We start from the raw sequence: 17,427 nt of genomic DNA on the forward strand, positions 1-17,427 counted from the left end.
GAGATTTAAAGGAGAACATTAATAGAACTTTAAAGGGGGAATTGTATCTTCCAAATTAATGGGAAATATAAAAGTCAATTAAAACCATGTAAAAATCAGTATTATAAGGAAAGGCAGATTATATAGGAAAAGCCATCACCCATTAAAGGAAACAAAGAAGAACCAAAAAATAGAAAGTGTAAAATTGTATGGCAGGGGTAAGGCCAACTATTAGTGAAACAGTAAATGGAAATGGGGAAGACTTTACTAAAATTAGATTTTTTTAAAGCAACCCAACATGATCATTACTAGAGGAACACATAATACAAAAGAATAGAAATAGAAAGTTTAAATGTAAAAGCATGGACACATTTCATTAATTACAACAGAAAGAAAGCAGATGATATCAAATAAAGCAAAACAGTGAAATAAACAAAGCAGGTCATTTTATAATAATCAAAAGTGAATAATCATCATGAATTCTTCTGTGATAAATCTCATTGTTTCAGAATAAACTGAATACAATCTAAATGTCCCACTAGAATGGTCAAATGTATTGTGTTACATCTGTGTGGTGGCCTTATACATAGTGATTAAGAATGGTGATACTAAAGTTTTTTTGTTCACAAGGAAGGCTGTTACCAATGTATTGTTGATTGAAGAAAGCATATTGCAGAGAGTATGGACATTATTCTTCTACTTTGGTTAAAGTATAACCAAAATGTTAACCAGGATTATTTCTAGATGATGAAACTAGAGTCAATTTAAATATTTTCATCTGTACTTTTAATCTTTTCCTGTGGTAAATGTAGTACATCATATTATTGTGCCCAAGTAATCACCTTCCTCTGGGAGGATTATACGTTCATGCCTCATGGACTTCAATTTACCCATGTGACTTGCTTTGGCCAATAAAACGTGAGTGTAAGTGGCATGTGCCGCCTACAAGCAAAAGCTCTAAGAACTGTCGAGTGGTCCTGCCATGGCTCTTTTCCTCCTTCACATGGGGGTTTCTCCTTTGGCCTGGAATGAAGAGGATATAGAGCAGGGCAGCGGCCGACCTCCAAAGGACATGTAAATGGGTAAGAAATAAACATTTCTTGTAAGCCGTTGAGATTCTGGAGTTGTGTGTTACCACATCACAACTTAGCCCAGGCTAAGTAGTGCCCAGTTTCAAATGTTTTTCTGAACACACACAATGTATGATGCCTGTAAACAACAAGTCGTAGAAGTCTTCCCTGCCACTTTTTGCTTTAGTTAGGTCCCTAGGTCATAAATCTGAATTTTATGTCACTCAGTGTAAATGCAAATGTTGCAGTACTTAGAAACAATTGTAGTGATCCCACTGATGTGAAGGAGGAATGAAACAGGGAAATTAGATGTTAGGCTCTCATATTGCTGTTTTCAGCCACAATACTTTTCTCATTGAGTAGAGGAATTATGTTGGTGCTGACATTAAAATCTATGGTCTAAAATAGGTTTAGAATTTTGTTTCGGCGATTTCTGAAGATGTGCTTTGACAGAGATGAAATAAGTCTTTTTTAAAATGTCACAGCAATTCTTACATTCTAGGAATAATGAATAAATAGTTGCAACCTACTAACAGAGTTTAGACTTACTTTTGTAATGCATTTTGAAATAGAGCAGTGATCAGACACTTGATTTATAATCAGATTGGAATGATCTTTAAAGGTCATTTCATTCAACCTTATATTAGGTACCTGAAACTCTTTTTGTTAAAAGAGATTTTTAAAAATAATAGAAACAAAAACAGTAACCTCAAAAACAATTCTTGGAATGAATTAAATTCTCTCACTCACCTTTTCCACATTCCTGATATTATTCAAGATATTCATAATTATAATTCAACCAAAATGCTGCCCTTTCTTCAAAGACAGATTACCCTGAAAATATCATTTTAAATTAAAACCAAGGTGTTAGCATTGATGTTAATGAGGAAAGTGCAGTTGGATGCTGTTAGCGAAAAGAAAAACTACATCAGAAGAAATGTTGGCCCTTGATGTAGCTTGGATTAAATTTACTTCCAAATGGATGAGATTTTGATGAGTTTGTTTGTCTCAGCCTCATCCCTTGGGGCGCTTGAGCACATCACAGAACTTCCATACTTTTAGCTCAAGTATCAGCATCTACTTTTAAAGCATCTTGGACCAGAAAGCAAAGTACTTCACATCAAGAATTTGAGCAGTGTTCTTGCTTTCTGTTTGCTGGCACCAGAGCTTGGCTTGAGAAACTTTACTTACACTTATTAGACTGCCTTCATAAAACAGAAGGATTAGCTGACCACCTAGCAAGTGTCAGCTTATTACTGTCTCTTGCCAGTACTAAACAAAACCTGATCTCAAGCCAAAGAAAGAGCTCCACAGCTCTTTACATTTCTATTAGCCCAAACACTAGTTTTGTTTCGAGAGAAAGTCTTCGACTTTGGGAGTAAGTAGCTTTTATTTTTCCTGTGGTGACAGTGGTGTCAAAATCTTATGAAAGGAGCACAAGTTCTATTCACTAGAAAGTCCCAAGTTTTTCCAATTTATAGTCATTTGCCTTTTAATTATTGGGATTGTTCTTTCGAATATTCTCTATAACCTATTAACCATTAAAATCCTGATTATATTCAGGGTCACATACTCTGTTAACATAATGTTGCAGATTTAAAAAATATAACTATAGACCTGTGTAAAATTTAATTTGCTTGCACTTGCAGAGTTTACATGATCTATGCATAAGTCATTTGATACATTTGTACTGTTAACATAGTCTATTAAACATTTGTCTCCAGCCTAAATTCCTCGGAGCTCCAGACCTACCTTTCCATGTGTTTGTCCCCACTTGAATGCCTCCCTTGTACCTTAAAGTTAACACGTCTGAAACCATACTCATGACCTGCTGTCAATCGTGGATTTCCTTTGGTCAGCCCTTGCTAGGAATACCAGAAACCTGGGAACCATCCTCAACACCGCTTTTCCTCCTCCATATCCACTCACAACTGACAGGACTGGGTGCTGAGTTTCCTGCCACCTCTCTAGTTCACTATCCCTTGTTTCCTGATCAGGCCTCCCTCATCTTCTTTACTTCCCCAGTTTGGTTCTCCTCATGGCTGCCAAAGTGATCTTTTAAACACACAAATCTGGTTATACCTCACCTCTTTATGGCCTCCTATGCTTATGATAAAAATCAAAATGCTGAGCATGTACTACAAGGCCCTGCAGGGATTGACCTGTGCCTTTCTTTGACCATCATGGCACTGTCTCCTTGTGCTCTGATCATACTGACCAGCATGAATTCCTTGATCGCACCCAGCTGGACAACCAGACACCTGGTTAACTCTTTCGTATCCTTCAGATCTCAGCTCAAAGCCACTTGCACAGGGATACCTCTGACCTCCAGACCTAGTGAGTTGCCCTCGCCATGTGTCCTCCTAATACTCCATGCATCTTCATCCTTTTTTGATTTTTTTCATTGACTGTCTCTCCCTCTGGACTGAAAAGTTTAGGTCTCACTTTTCTTGGCCTAAGGATTGATTTCTCTTCATCACCAGCAGCTTTCTTTTCTAATTTGTGCTAAAGTACTTACCCAACGGTTGTATGCTTCCTTCAAGGTATTATGATTAAGATTGGGCCTGGAACTTAGCCTTCCACCTTCTTAGAAGAGGACAAGTTCACTTTACTTGTCAGTGTTTTGGGACACAGATTGTTTGTTGTGTAAGCTTTTCATCTTACACTATCATGCTTACCTTTAAAAAAATTTTTTTTCTAGCAAACTGTGTTGCCAATTGAACAATGCTTCTCTTGGGGACAAGTTTTTAGCCCTATTAGTTACAATGCAGACTTTCCTTATATGAATCCAAATGAAAAATGAAATGGTTCTTGGCTGTGGATAAGTAAAGCAACTCCATCGTTACCCCAGTCCCAGGACATGCCTGTCAGTCTGTAGATACTTGTGAGCCTGCTGGTTGCTGCGAGTCATATGTAGGTGTGCTGTGGTCTTGAAGCACAGATAACAGTACATATGTGTATTCCCTGATCCTTCCCAAATGCTGGACCATATGATGCATAAAGTACATCAACTCTTTTGCCTTTTGTCGCTGACTGCTTTGTGTCAGATTTAACCATCACATGCATGACATGACTGAACTAAACTGATGACAGACATGGACGGAGCTCTTATTATAATCCATTGAGCAGGGGAAATTACGTTTCAAGGGAAGAAACTGATCTACTTTGGCATGAGGGTCCAGAACATAGCATTGTAATCTGCTGTAAAACAACAACAATACAAGGGAAGAATATCACTTTAACGTGTGGTTTCTTCCTGTTTTCCATGTTGACAAACTTTTGTTACATACTAACACTTTTATCCTCTACCTTAAAATCTAGAAGAAGAAATAGTATTTTGTAATGTGTCAGAGTTCTTCCTCTCACCTTTTAGTACTGTTGCCTAGATAAAATGATTTTTAATTTAATGATTTTTAAATCATTCACATGAGGTTTTTTTTGTTTGTTCATTTTGCTTTTAGGTGTTTTGGACACCCTCAATATTTGCCTCATCTTTTCTAGTCAAACCTGATTCATGAAATGGACTAAAGCTGAAAAATCATCTGCTTCTTTGTCTGTGAATTTGAGACACGATTGGGATGGTCTTCAGTGCATACAACTAGACTCAAACTGCAGCTATGAGTTCAGATGAGAAGGGCATATCCCCTGCTCATAAAACATCCACCCCCACCCATAGAAGTGCCTCCTCTTCGGCATCCTCTCAAAGGGACAGTAGGCAGGTAAGATAACAGTGTAAAGTGTTATTTTATGCAACTATAGTACCATTAGGATATGATGGGATTGCTAATTAAGTCTGAAATTTTTGCTGTGAAGATTTTTATTCCACAGGAAAACTCACTGTTTTCTGTAGATCTACCTGATGATGTCGTGAATATCCTGCTCTTGCTTTTCTGTGATTTAGAATCCTTTTTCAGAGTACAAACTACAGGAAGGGTAGCCAAGTGAAGCCCTGCAGTGTTCTCCTCACATCTGTACCTGGAGGCAAGAGCCAGCTTCTGGAACATGAATGTTCTGTTCTTCCTTCCTCATTCATGGAGGTGGAAAGGGATCTGAACAGTCTTCTTCCTCCAAGTCTCTCACTGGTCTGCCAAGCCCTAACTTCTGTTTGGAGCTTCATGGAATCTGGTAACAGTCAGATTCAGGAATCAGGTTACAAATAAAATTGTAGAATCAGGGAACTAAGGGAATTAAAATCAATAGAGAAAATAAATTATTGGTGCTTAATTATCCCATTGAGCCCATTCTGTAAATTATTTTTGTTTACACAGTTACTTTATTACTACTTCAGTGTCTATTCTACAGGCAAGGTTGTATGGGGATTAGGCATATGAATTCTCTTCATTGTCAAAACAGGTGATTGTTTTGCCCAGCACTTGTCTGAATATTATCATTTGCCATTATAATACTGAGAAGAATTTCTTGTGTAACTGGAAATGCACAATAAGCGGAGGTTAACTTTTTATGAAAACTTTCGTTTTGGGGGACATTCAATTAGTGAACATTCTTGAAGAGTTTTTTCCCCCCATTTTATTTTATTTTATTTATTTATTTTTTAACATCTTTATTGGAATATAATTGCTTTACAATGGTGTGTTAGTTTCTGCTGTACAACAAAGTGAGTCAGTTATATATATACATATATCCCCACATCCACTCCCTCTTGCGTTTCCCTCCCACCCTCCCTATCCTACCCCTCTAGGTGGTCACAAAGCACCGAGCTGATCTCCCTGTGCTATGCAGCTGCTTCCCACTAGCTAGCTATTTTACATTTGGTAGTGTATATATGTCCCTGTTACTCTCTCACTTCATCTCAGCTTACCCTTCCCCCTCCCCATTTCCTCAACTCCATTCTCTACATCTGCGTCTTTATTCCTGTCCTGCCCCTAGGTTCGTCAGAACCATTTTTTTTTTTTTTTGGATTCCATATATGTGTTAGCATGCGGTATTTGTTTCTATCTTTCTGACTTACTTCACTCTTTATGACAGACTCTAGGTCCATCCACCTCACTACAAATAACTCAATTTCGTTTCTTTTTATAGGTGAGTAATATTCCATTGTATATATGTGCCACATCTTCTTTATCCATTCATCTGTCGATGGACACTTATGTTGCTTCCATGTCCTGGCTATTGTAAATAGAGCTGCAATGAACATTGTGGTACATGACTCTTTTTGAATTATGGTTATCTCAGGGTATATGCCAGTAGTGGGATTGCTGGGTCATATGGTAGTTCTATTTTTAGTTTTTTAAGGAACCTCTATACTGTTCTCCATAGTGGCTGTGTCAATTTACATTCCCACCAACAGTGCAAGAGGGTTCCCTTTTCTCGACACCCTTTCCAGCATTTATTGTTTGTAGATTTTTTGATTATAGCCATTCTGACCAGTGTGAGGTGACACCTTATTGTACTTTTGATTTGCATTTCTCTAATGATTAGTAATTTTGAGCATCCTTTCATGTGTTTGCTGGCAATCTGTATATCTTCTTTGGAGAAATGTCTATTTAGGTCTTCTGCCCATTTTTGGATTGAGTTGTTTGTTTTTTTGATATTGAGCTGCATGAGCTGCTTTTATATTTTACAGGTTAATCCTTTGTCAGTTGCTTCGTTTGCAAATATTTTCTCCCATTCTAAGGGTTGTCTTTTTGTCTTGTTTATGGTTTCCTTTGCTGTGCTAAGCTTCATTAGGTCCCATTTGTTTATTTTGGGTTTTATTTCCATTTCTCTAGGAGGTGGGTCAAAAAGGATCTTGCTGTGATTTATGTCATACAGTGTTCTGCCTATGTTTTCCTCTAAGAGTTTTATAGTGCCTGGCCTTACATTTAGGTCTTTAATCCATTTTGAGTTTATTTGTGTGTATGGTGTTAGGGAGTGTTCTAATTTCATTCTTTTCGATCTAGCTGTCCAATTTTCACAGCACCACTTATTGAAGAGGCTGTCTTTTCTCCATTGTATATTCTTGCCTCCTGTATCAAACATAAAGTGACCATATGTGCGTGGGTTTATCTCTGGGCTTTCTCTCCTGTTCCATTGATCTATATTTCTGTTTTTGTGCCCATACCATACTGTCTTGATTACTGTAGCTTTGTAGTATAGCTGGAAGTCAGGAAGCCTGATTCGTCCAGCTCTGTTTTTCTTTCTCAAGATTGCTTTGGCTATTCGGGGTCTTTTGTGTTTCCATACAAATTGTGAAATTTTTTGTTCTAATTCTGTGAAAAATGCCATTGGTACTTTCACAGGGATTGCATTGAATCTGTAGATTGCTTTGGATAGTATAATCATTTTCACAATGTTGATTCTTCCAATCCAAGAACATGGTATATCTCTCCATCAGTTTGTATCATCTTTAGTTTCTTTCATCAGTGTCTTATACTTTTCTGCATACAGGTCTTTTGTCTCCTAGGCAGGTTTATTCCTAGGTATTTTATTCTTTTTGTTGCAATGGTAAATGGGAGTGTTTCCTTAATTTCTCTTTCAGATTTTTTACCATTAGTGTATAGGAATGCAAGAGATTTCTGTGCATTAAAGTTGTATCCTGCTACTTTACCAGATTCATTGATTAGCTCTAGTAGTTTTCTGCTGGTATCTTTAGGATTCTCTGTGTATAGTATCATGTCATCTGCAAACAGTGACAGTATTACTTCTTCTTTTCCAATTTGTATTCCTTTTATTTCTTTTTCTTCTCTGATTGCTGTGGCTAATACTTCCAAAACTATGTTGAATAATAGCAGTGAGAGTGGGCAACCTTGTCTTGTTCCTGATCTTAGAGGAAATGGTTTCAGTTTTTCACCATTGAGAACGATGTTGGCTGTGGGTTTGTCATATAGGGCCTTTATTCTGTTGACTTAGGTTCCCTCTGTGCCTACTTTCTGGAGAGTTTTTATCATAAATGGGTGTTGAATTTTGTCAAAAGCTTTTTCTGCGTCTATTAAGATTATCGTACTGTTTTTATCCTTCAGTTTGTTAATATGGTGTATCACATTGATTGATTTGCATATCCTTGCATTCCTGGGGTAAACCCCACTTGCTCATGGTGTATGATCCTTTTAATGTGCTGTTGGATTCTGTTTGCTAGTATTTTGTTGAGGATTTTTGCATCTATGTTCATCAGTGATAGTGACCTGTAGTTTTCTTTTTTTGTGACATCTTTGTCTGGTTTTGGTATCAGCGTGATGGTGGCCTTGTAGAATGAGTTTGGGAGTGTTCCTCCCTCTGCTAGATTTTAGAAGAGTTTGAGAAGGATAGGTGTCAGCTCTTCTCTAAATGTTTGATAGAATTCGCCTGTGAAGCTGTCTGGTCCTGGGCTTTTGTTTGTTGGAAGATTTTTAATCACAGTTTCAATTTCAGTGCTTGTGATTGGTCTGTTTATATTTTCTGTTTCTTCCTGGTTCAGTGTCGGAAGGTTGTGCTTTTCTAAGAATTTGTCCATTTCTTCCAGGTTGTCCATTTTATTGGCATATAGTTGCTTGTTGTAATCTCTCATGATCCTTTGTTTTTCTGCAGTGTCAGTTGTAACTTCTCCTTTTTCATTTCTAATTTTACTGATTTAGGTCCTCTCCCTTGTTTTCTTGATGAGTCTGGCTAATGGTTTATCAATTGTGTTTATCTTCTGAAAGAACCAGCTTTCAGTTTTATTGATCTTTGCTATTGTTTCCTTCATTTCTTTTTCATTTATTTCTGATCTGATCTTTATGATTTCTTTCCTTCTGCTAACTCTGGGGTTTTTTTCTTCTTCTTTCTCTAATTGCTTTAGGTGTAAGGTTAGGTTGTTTATTTGAGATGTTTCTTGTTTCTTGGAGTAGGATTTTATTGCTATAAACTTCCCTCTTAGAACTGCTTTTGCTGCAGCCCGTAGGTTTTGGGCCGCTGTGTTTTCATTGTCATTTGTGTGTAGGTATTTTTTGATTTCCTCTTGGATTTCTTCAGTGATCTCTTGATTATTTAGTAGCATATTGTTTAGCCTCCATGTTTTTGTATTTTTTACAGTTTTTTTCCTGTAATTGATATCTAGTCTCATAGCATGTGGTCGGAAAAGATGCTTGATACGGTTTCAATTTTCTTAAATTTACCAAGGCTTGATTTGTGGCCCAGGATATGATCTATCCTGGAGAATGTTCCATAAGCACTTGAGAAGAAAGTGTTTTCTGTTGTTTCTGGATGGAATGTCCTATAAATATCAATTAAGTCCATCTTGTTTAATGTGTCATTTAAAGCTTGTGTTTCCTTATTTTCATTTTGGATTATCTGTCCATTGGTGAAAGTGGGATGTTAAAGTTCCCTACTATGATCATGTTACTGTCAATTTCCCCTTTTATGGCTGTTAGCATTTGCCTTATGTATTGAGGTACTCCTATGTTGGATGCATAAGTATTTACAATTGTTATATCTTCTTCTTGGATTGGTCCTTTGATCATTGTGTAGTGTCCTTCTTTGTCTCTTGTAATAGTCTTTATTTTAAAGTCTATTTTGTCTGATATGAGAATTGCTACTCCAGTTTTCTTTTGATTTCCATTTGCATGAAATATCTTTTTCCATCCCCTCACTTTCAGTCTGTATATGTCCCTAGGTCTGAATTGGGTCTCTTGTAGACAGCTTATGTCTGGGTCTTGTTTTTGTATCCATTCCGCCAGTCTGTGTCTTTTGGTTGGAGCATTTAATCCATTTACATTTAAGGTAATTATCGATGTGTATGTTCCTGTTACCATTTTCTTAATTGTTTTGGGTTTGTTTTTGGAGGTCTTTTCCTTCTCTTGAGTTTCCTGCCTAGAGAAGTTCCTTTAGCATTTGTTGTAAAGCTGGTTTGGTGGTGCTGAATTCTCTTAGCTTTTGATTATCTGTAAAGGTTTTCATTTCTCTTTCGAATCTGAATGAGATCCTTGCTGGGTAGAGTAATCTTGGTTGTAGGTTTTTCCCTTTCATCACTTTCAATATGTCCTGCCACTCCCTTCTGTCTTGCAGAGTTTCTGCTGAAAGATCAGCTGTTAACCTTATGGGGATTCCCTTGTATGTTATTTGTTGCTTTTCCTTTGCTGCTTTTAATATTTTGTCTTTGTATTTAACTTTTGATAGTTTGATTTATATGTGTCTTGGCATGTTTCTCTTTGGATTTATCCTGTATGGGAGTCTCTGTGCTTCCTGGACTTGATTGACTATTTCCTTTCCCATATTAGGGAAGTTTTCAACTATAATCTCTTCAAATATTTTCTCAGTCCCTTTCTTTTTCTCTTCTTCTTCTGGGACACCTATAATTCGAATGTTGGTACATTTAATGTTGTCCCAGAGTTCTCTGAGACTTTCCCAATTCTTTTCATTCGTTTTTCTTTATTCTGCTCTGCGGTAGTTACTTCCACCCTTTCATCTTCCAGGTCACTTATCCGTTCTTCTGCCTCAGTTATTCTGCTATTGATTCCTTCTAGAGAATTTTTAATTTCATTTATTGTGTTGTTCATCATTGTTTGTTTGCTCTTTAGTTCTTCTAGGTCCCTGTTAAACGTTCCTTGTATTTTCTCCATTCTATTTCCAAGGTTTTGGATCATCTTTACTATCATTACTGTGAATTCTTTGTCAGGTAGACTGCCTATTTCCTCTTCATTTGTTTGGTCTGGTGGGTTTTTACCTTGCTCCTTCATCTGCTGCATATTTCTCTGTCTTCTCATTTTGTTTAACTTACTGTGTTTGGGGTCTCCTTTTTGCAGGCTACAGGCTCGTAGTTCCCATTGTTTTTGGTGTCTGCCCCCAGTGGTTGAGGTTGGTTCAGTGACTTGTGTAGCCTTCCTAGTGGAGGGGACTGGTGCCTGTGTTCTGGTGCGTGGGGCTGGATCTTGTCTTTATGGTGTGCAGGGCCACGTCCGGTGGTGTGTTTTGGGGTGTCTGTGAACTTAGTATGATTTTAGGCAGCCTCTCTGCTAATGGGTGGGGTTGTATTCCTGTCTTGCTAGTTGTTTGGCATGGGGTGTCCATTACTGGAGCTTGCTGGCCACTGGGTGGAGCTGGGTCTTAGCGCTGAGACGGAGATCTGTGGGAGAGCTCTCGCCAATTGACATTACGTGGGGCCGGGAGGTCTCTGGTGGTCCAGTGTTCTGAACTCGGCTTTCCCACCTCAGAAGCTCAGGCTTGACACCAGACTGGAGCATCAAGACCCTGTCAGCCACACAGCTCAGAAGAAAAGTGAGAAAAAAAAGAAAGAAAAATAAATAAAAAGTAAAATTATTAAAATAAAAAAATTGAAAAATAATTTAAAAAAAGAAGAGAGCAACCAAACCAGTAAACAAATCCACTAATGATAACAAGTGCTAAAAACTATACTAAGGTAAACGTAAAAGTCAGAAAAAAATCAGTCACAGATAGCAAACCCCAAGTCTACAATTGCTCCCAAAGTCCACCGCCTCAATTTTGGGATGATTGTTCTCTGTTCAGATATTCCACAAATGTAGGGTACATCAAGTTGACTGTGGAGATTTAATCTGCTGCTCCTGAGGCTGCTGGGAGAGATTTCCCTTTCTCTGCTTTGTTTGCATAGCTCCTGGGGTTCAGCTTTGGATTTGGTCCCGCCTCTGTGTGTAGGTCGCCTGAGGGCGTCTGTTCCCGCTCACACAGGACAGGGTTAAAGGAGCAGTTGATTAGGGCCTCTGGCTCACTCAGGCCGGTGGAAGGGAGGGGTACAGAATGTGGGGCGAGCCTGCAGAGGCAGAGGCCAGCATGATGTTGCAACAGCCTGAGGCATGCCATGTGTTCTACCGGGGAAGTTGTCCCTGGATCACAGGACCCTGGCAGTGGCGGGCTGCACAGGCTCCTGGGTAGGGAGGTGTGGATAGTGACCTGTGCTTGCACACAGGCTTCTTGGTGGCTGTAGCAGCAGCATTAGTGTTTCATGCCCGTCTCTGGTGTCCGAGCTGATAGCCGTAGCTTGCGCCCATCTCTGGAGCTCGTTTAGGCGGCACTCTGCCTTCTGTGGGCAAACAGGGAAGGAATCCCCTCTCCTCGTGCACCCCGACACAATGGCCTCTTGTCTCTTAGGCAGGTCCAGACTTTTTCCTGGACTCCCTCCCGGCTAGCTGTGGTGCACTAACCCCTTCAGGCTGTGTTCACGCAGCCAACCCCAGTCCTCTCCCTGGGATCTGACCTCCGAAGCCCGAGCCTCAGCTCCCAACCCCCGCCCGCTCCAGTGGGTGAGCAGACAAGCCTCTCAGGCTGGTGAGCAGACAAGCCTCTCAGGCTGGTGAGTGGTGATCCTCTGTGCGGGAATCTCTCTGCTTTGCCCTCCGCACCCGTTACTGCGTTCTCCTCCGTGGCTCCGAAGCTTTCCCCCCACCTACCCCTGGTCTCCACAAGTGAAGGGGCTTCGTAGCGTGCAGAAACTTTTCCTCCTTCACAGCTCCCTCCCAGAGGTGCAGGTCCCATCCCTATTCTTTTGTCTCTGTTTTTTCTTTTTTCTTTTGCCCTACCCAGGTACGTGGGGAGTTTCTTGCCTTTTGGGAGATCTGAGGTCTTCTGCCAGCATTCAGTAGGTGTTCTGTAGGCATTGTTCCACATGTAGATGTATTTCTGATGTATTTGTGGGGAGGAAGGTGATCTCCACATCTTACTCCTCCGCCATCTTGAAGGTCCCACTCTCTTTCCCCCCATTTCATATGTTGAAAGTATATTGCCTAGTTTCTAGAAGTACACACATCAGTTATCTGATATTCCATAGTACAGACTTGGGTCTTGAGACAGCCAGTTCCACGTGAAAATTCATTCTTTTAGATGGTGGGAATGCATTTCTGGGGGTGTTCCTTAAGGAACCCTCAGTCTACAAACCCTGTCAGAACTCCCTCTCCTATTTCTAGCAAGAGATTGCAGGGGAATCTGTAAGAATCAGGGTTTCCTTGTGTGTATATCTTTCACAGATTCTAAAGCAGGTATTTCTATCCTCGGGAGTTTTTGACATTGGTGTTTTTGTTATAGAATTCAAAGAGGACATCTACCTTCTGTTCATTAGAAGCAGTTGCACCATTAACTAAATCTGTGATTACACACAGCTATAATGTTTATTGCATTACGTTTTTAGAGTTTAAAAAAAGTAAGAGTACCATGAATGAAAACACATTTATGTTAAATTCCTACTGCATGCTGAGATGCTTTCTAAGTTTGCAGTTCTACTCTACCCTTCACTTGCCTCTCTGTCCTTTCTCGTTATGGCTTTTTCATTTTTCCCTTGCCCTGGGCATTTAAATTGAGAGACATTTTAAGCAGCATGGCCTTTCTGGCTGCTGAGGGAAGGAAGGGATGGACCCCGTTCACCCTGGAGAATTATGGCAAATGGAAAAGACTGCTGACTGCTGCAGAAACATCTGTCATGCATTGTTGAGCTGCCATTGCACCTGAGCTCTGGGGTGACTTTGCTAAACAACAGGGAGGAACTGAGACCCTGGTCTGCCAGAGGACGTGTAAAGGTGGAATGTGTGACTCCTGGCTGGCTTGTGGATGGAAAGTTTTATGATGGGAATAAAGGAGCACGTCCGCAAATTGATAATGAATTCTGGAAAAGTAAGAGACACTGTTCAAATGGTTATTATTCTTTAAGGAGAGAGTTTACTTTCATTCTTGTTTATCTCAGCAGGTGGAAACTCTCCCAGATACTTTCTCCTCTGGTTCCTTCCTGCCTCCTCTTTTGTGTCTGTTAATCTCCCTCAAGGGAGAGAAGAATAAAGAACAATTACAGTTCTTTTCTCTCCCTGTCTCATCACTTCTTAAAATCCAGTATTAACTTACGGAAATCAGAAATTCTGAGTGATCTTGGGATATAATATGATGTAGTGTATTTTAATGCATCTATTTTTGTGTGATGGCTGTTTTCATAGTGAAGGGACATAGAGAAAGTGATGAAGTAGTCTTCATTGAATGTTACAGTTCTCCTGATTTGACTGATATTTGTGTAGATAGTGCCAAATTGCAAAGTCCATCCCTATTTCTCTCCTAAGTTGATCATATTGGTAAAGGATCTAGCACACAGCACGTACCATACAGTGGTACCTTACTGCACCTTTCTTGCCTGTCCTTCCCAAGTTCTAGTCCTAGATCACTGATTACTTGATTGGGCATCTCTCCTTAGTTGTATTGTTGTCACCTTAAATCAGTATGTATAAACCAGTTTGCTATCAGGGTAATCATTCTCTCATGGACCCAGGGTCAAAGCCATTCCTTTCTTCTTTGCCTCTCCCACATTCAATAGGTTAACAAGTCCTACTGATTCTTTTCTCCTTCATAATATCATAATTTCTTTCTAGTCCCACTGTCGGCTCCCCAGCCCAGACTCTCATCACCTCAACCTGGGATCCTGCAGAGTGCTCTTGCCTCACTGGCTCCTTATGGCCTCCTGAGATCCAATTTCCTGAATCTGGCAGATTCATGCTCAGAATCCTTCAAAGACTTTCAGTTACCTACATGATTAAGGCCAGATTTCTCTACTTAGTATCCAGAGACCACCATGATCGGATCCAGCCTCAGTGTCCCGTTTTCCTCCCAACCTGTACAGTCTTGTCTGCTTATGGTTCCCAAAACTGCCTTATGTCCATCTCTGCCCTTGTCTTTCCTGCACGGAATTCCCACCACCCTCCTCTCAACCTGATACCTCCCTATGCTTCAAAGACCAGCTCATGTGACACTCTCACTGGCCGCTCAAACCCACGTTGAACTTTCCCTTCTCTGAACTTTATAGAACTTCTTGACAATATTTGACATTCATTATCTTTTTATGTACTGATTTCCTCAACTGTATTGTGAGCTCTTTTAAACAGACTACGCACTCTAATTCTTCAGAGACAAGCCTTGCACCTCAAATATTTTAATGTATCCTAGATGATATTTTTAAAGACCTGCAACAGTATTAGTCTTGTCTTTTTATTACTGATTTTACATTCCAGATTTATTTGTCCTCTCCCTTCTTCCTTCCTCATAGATAAGTAAAACAGAGAACATCTGTCAAGTGCATAGTAGTAATTGGCAGCCCTTCCTGTCACTAAATTATGTAGCCCAACAGGTGAAGGAGGGAGAGGAGATGGGAAATGAAGTGATTCTGTGCCCCTGTGATTTCACTAAGTGTTTTTTCACCAAGGAGAGGGTCAAGGCCCCACTTAGTATTTAACAAGTTGGAAGACTTTAGTAATCGCTCCATTTACACTTTATTCAAGTCTGGTATTAGATGTTAGAACATCTAACAAAATTGGCTGTGTGTGTGTGTGTGTGTGTGTGTGTGTGTGTGTGTGTGATCAACTGTGACTCTTAAACTGCAAGGTATATACTCCCTACAATTTTCAAAGAGGAAATAGGTTGATTAGACATCTAGGACTTTTGCATAAACCAGCATTTCCCAAAGTATGTGCCAAGGAACGCTTGTCCCTTGAGATGCTGCATGAAAAGAGGGTCTACTGTCAAGTAAATTGGAGAAATGCTGAACACAATCTTTTTTTGCAATTTTTTAAATTAATAAATTAAGGACACCGATAAATCCTGCAGTCAGGACTTGATTTAACTGAGCACTTCTTGAATTTGATAGATCATGGAACTTTTTTATTTCCCTAAGGTTTGGTTGTTGAAAATCCAGATTCTTCTTTCTATTTCAAAATGGGAAGGTAAAGGAACACGGGGCCCAGATTCCAAATGGCAACTAGACTGGGCTCAGGAGCAGCTTCCCCTTTAGATGGGACATTTACTTTCTCATCAGCCACAGTCTCTACTTCTCCTTATTGTATTTCAATACTTCATGCTTCCTGCCTGGCCCTTGAAAGCATTTGAATTGACGAACCCTGATCCGGGGTGTCGGGAAGTCAGCCACAATAATACTTAAGTGACCAAGGGTGATCTCCACCTGGATGTTAAGAAGGCATCTCAAACTTAACATGTCCAGACTTCCCTGGTGGCGCAGTGGTTAAGAATCTGCCTGCCAATGCAGGGGACATGGGTTCGATCCCTGGTCCAGGAAGATCCCACATGCCGCGGAGCAACTAAGCCCGTGAGCCACAACTACTGAGCCTGCGCTCTCTAGGGCCTGCGTGCCGCAACTACTGAGCCTGTGTGCTGCAACTAGAACACGTGTGCCTAGAGCCCGTGCTCCACAACAAGAGAAGCCACTGCAATGAGAAGCCCGTGCACCTCAACAAAGAGTAGCCCCCTGCTCACTGCAACTAGAGAAAGCCCGTGCGCAGCAATGAAGACCCAGCGTGGCCAAAAATAACAAACAAACAACAACAACAGCAAAACTTTAACATGTCCAAAACTGAACTCTTAATTTCACTCTCACATCTACTCCTTCCCAGTCCCCCTTATCTCAGTAAACAGCAACTCTGTCCTTTCATTTGGTAAGGCCAAAAACCTTACCAGGAGCCATCCTGGGCTCCTCTCTTTTCCTCACACCCCACTTCCAGGCCCTCAGCAAATCCTGTTGGTTCTGCCTTCAGGATGTCCCTGGAATCTGACCTCTGCTTCCCTCCTCCTCCCCCTCCACCCTGGTCTGAGCCACCTTATTTCTCACCCAAACTATGGCCGTAGTCTTCTAACTGCTCTCTGTGCTTCTACCTTTGACCAACATACAGGTCATTTTTTACAAAGTAGTTAGAGTGATCCCTTTAAAACCTAAGTCAGATCAAGCCTCTCACCTGCTCCAAGGTCTCCAGTGGTTTCCTGTCTCTCCTGAAATACTTGAATTGCTGACCGTTGTCTACAATGTTATTCATAATCTGGATCCACATATAGCTCTCTGGTCCCATCTCCTAGCACGTTCCACTTCACTTAGTTCTCCCCAGCATTTTCCTTCGATGTGCCAAGCAGGCTGCCACCTCAGGGCCTTTGCATTTTTGGCCCCCCTCAGGCCAGCTCACTTTTCTTCCAAGTATCCCCATATGTGCTCACACACTTGAATCATTCTCCAAAGGTACCCTTTTCAGGTAGCCTTCTCCTGCTCTCCCCCGTGTATCCACATCACTCACTGTCCACTTACCTGCTTTTATGTGTCTTCAGAGCATTAACCACCACCTGACATGTTACATATTTATCTGTTTTTATTGGTGTCCCCTTCCTCTATTCTGTATCACTGCAGTGTAAACTCCCTGGAAACAAGGGTTTTATTTTGTTAATAATGTATCCGTAGCACCTCCTACAGTTCCTGGCATATGATACGGCTCAGAATATATTTGAACGAACAAATGAATGAGGAGTTGGCATGGAGAGGAAGATTGTGAACCAGGTTCCAGAGGCCTTGGTAGCTGTGAAGGAATAATCATGCAGTTGGGAGATGATGAGTAGGAGAGAAAGTAGTATAGTTGGGAATTCTGAGTCTCTCAAGAACAGTGGATTTTGAGAGTAGAAGAGGGATGGTCCAGAGGTGGCAGAAGGTCCCAGG

At 40.4% G+C, this 17,427-nt stretch overlaps 1 protein-coding gene across 9 annotated transcripts in view; it reads left to right on the forward strand.

The window, feature by feature from the left end:
* Nucleotides 1-17,427, forward strand: part of OSBPL6 (oxysterol binding protein like 6) — a 214,572-nt gene that overhangs the window by 115,907 nt on the left and 81,238 nt on the right. For all 9 annotated transcript variants that reach the window (XM_036857698.1, XM_036857704.1, XM_036857701.1 and 6 more), the window contains one exon: nt 4,511-4,768. In XM_036857698.1, the coding sequence (XP_036713593.1) occupies nt 4,667-4,768 (102 nt within the window). In that variant the 5' untranslated portion in view covers nt 4,511-4,666. The remainder of the gene's footprint in view (nt 1-4,510; nt 4,769-17,427) is intronic.

Source organism: Balaenoptera musculus, chromosome 7, assembly GCF_009873245.2.
Source record: "Balaenoptera musculus isolate JJ_BM4_2016_0621 chromosome 7, mBalMus1.pri.v3, whole genome shotgun sequence".
Classification (NCBI taxonomy): Eukaryota; Metazoa; Chordata; class Mammalia; order Artiodactyla; family Balaenopteridae; genus Balaenoptera; species Balaenoptera musculus.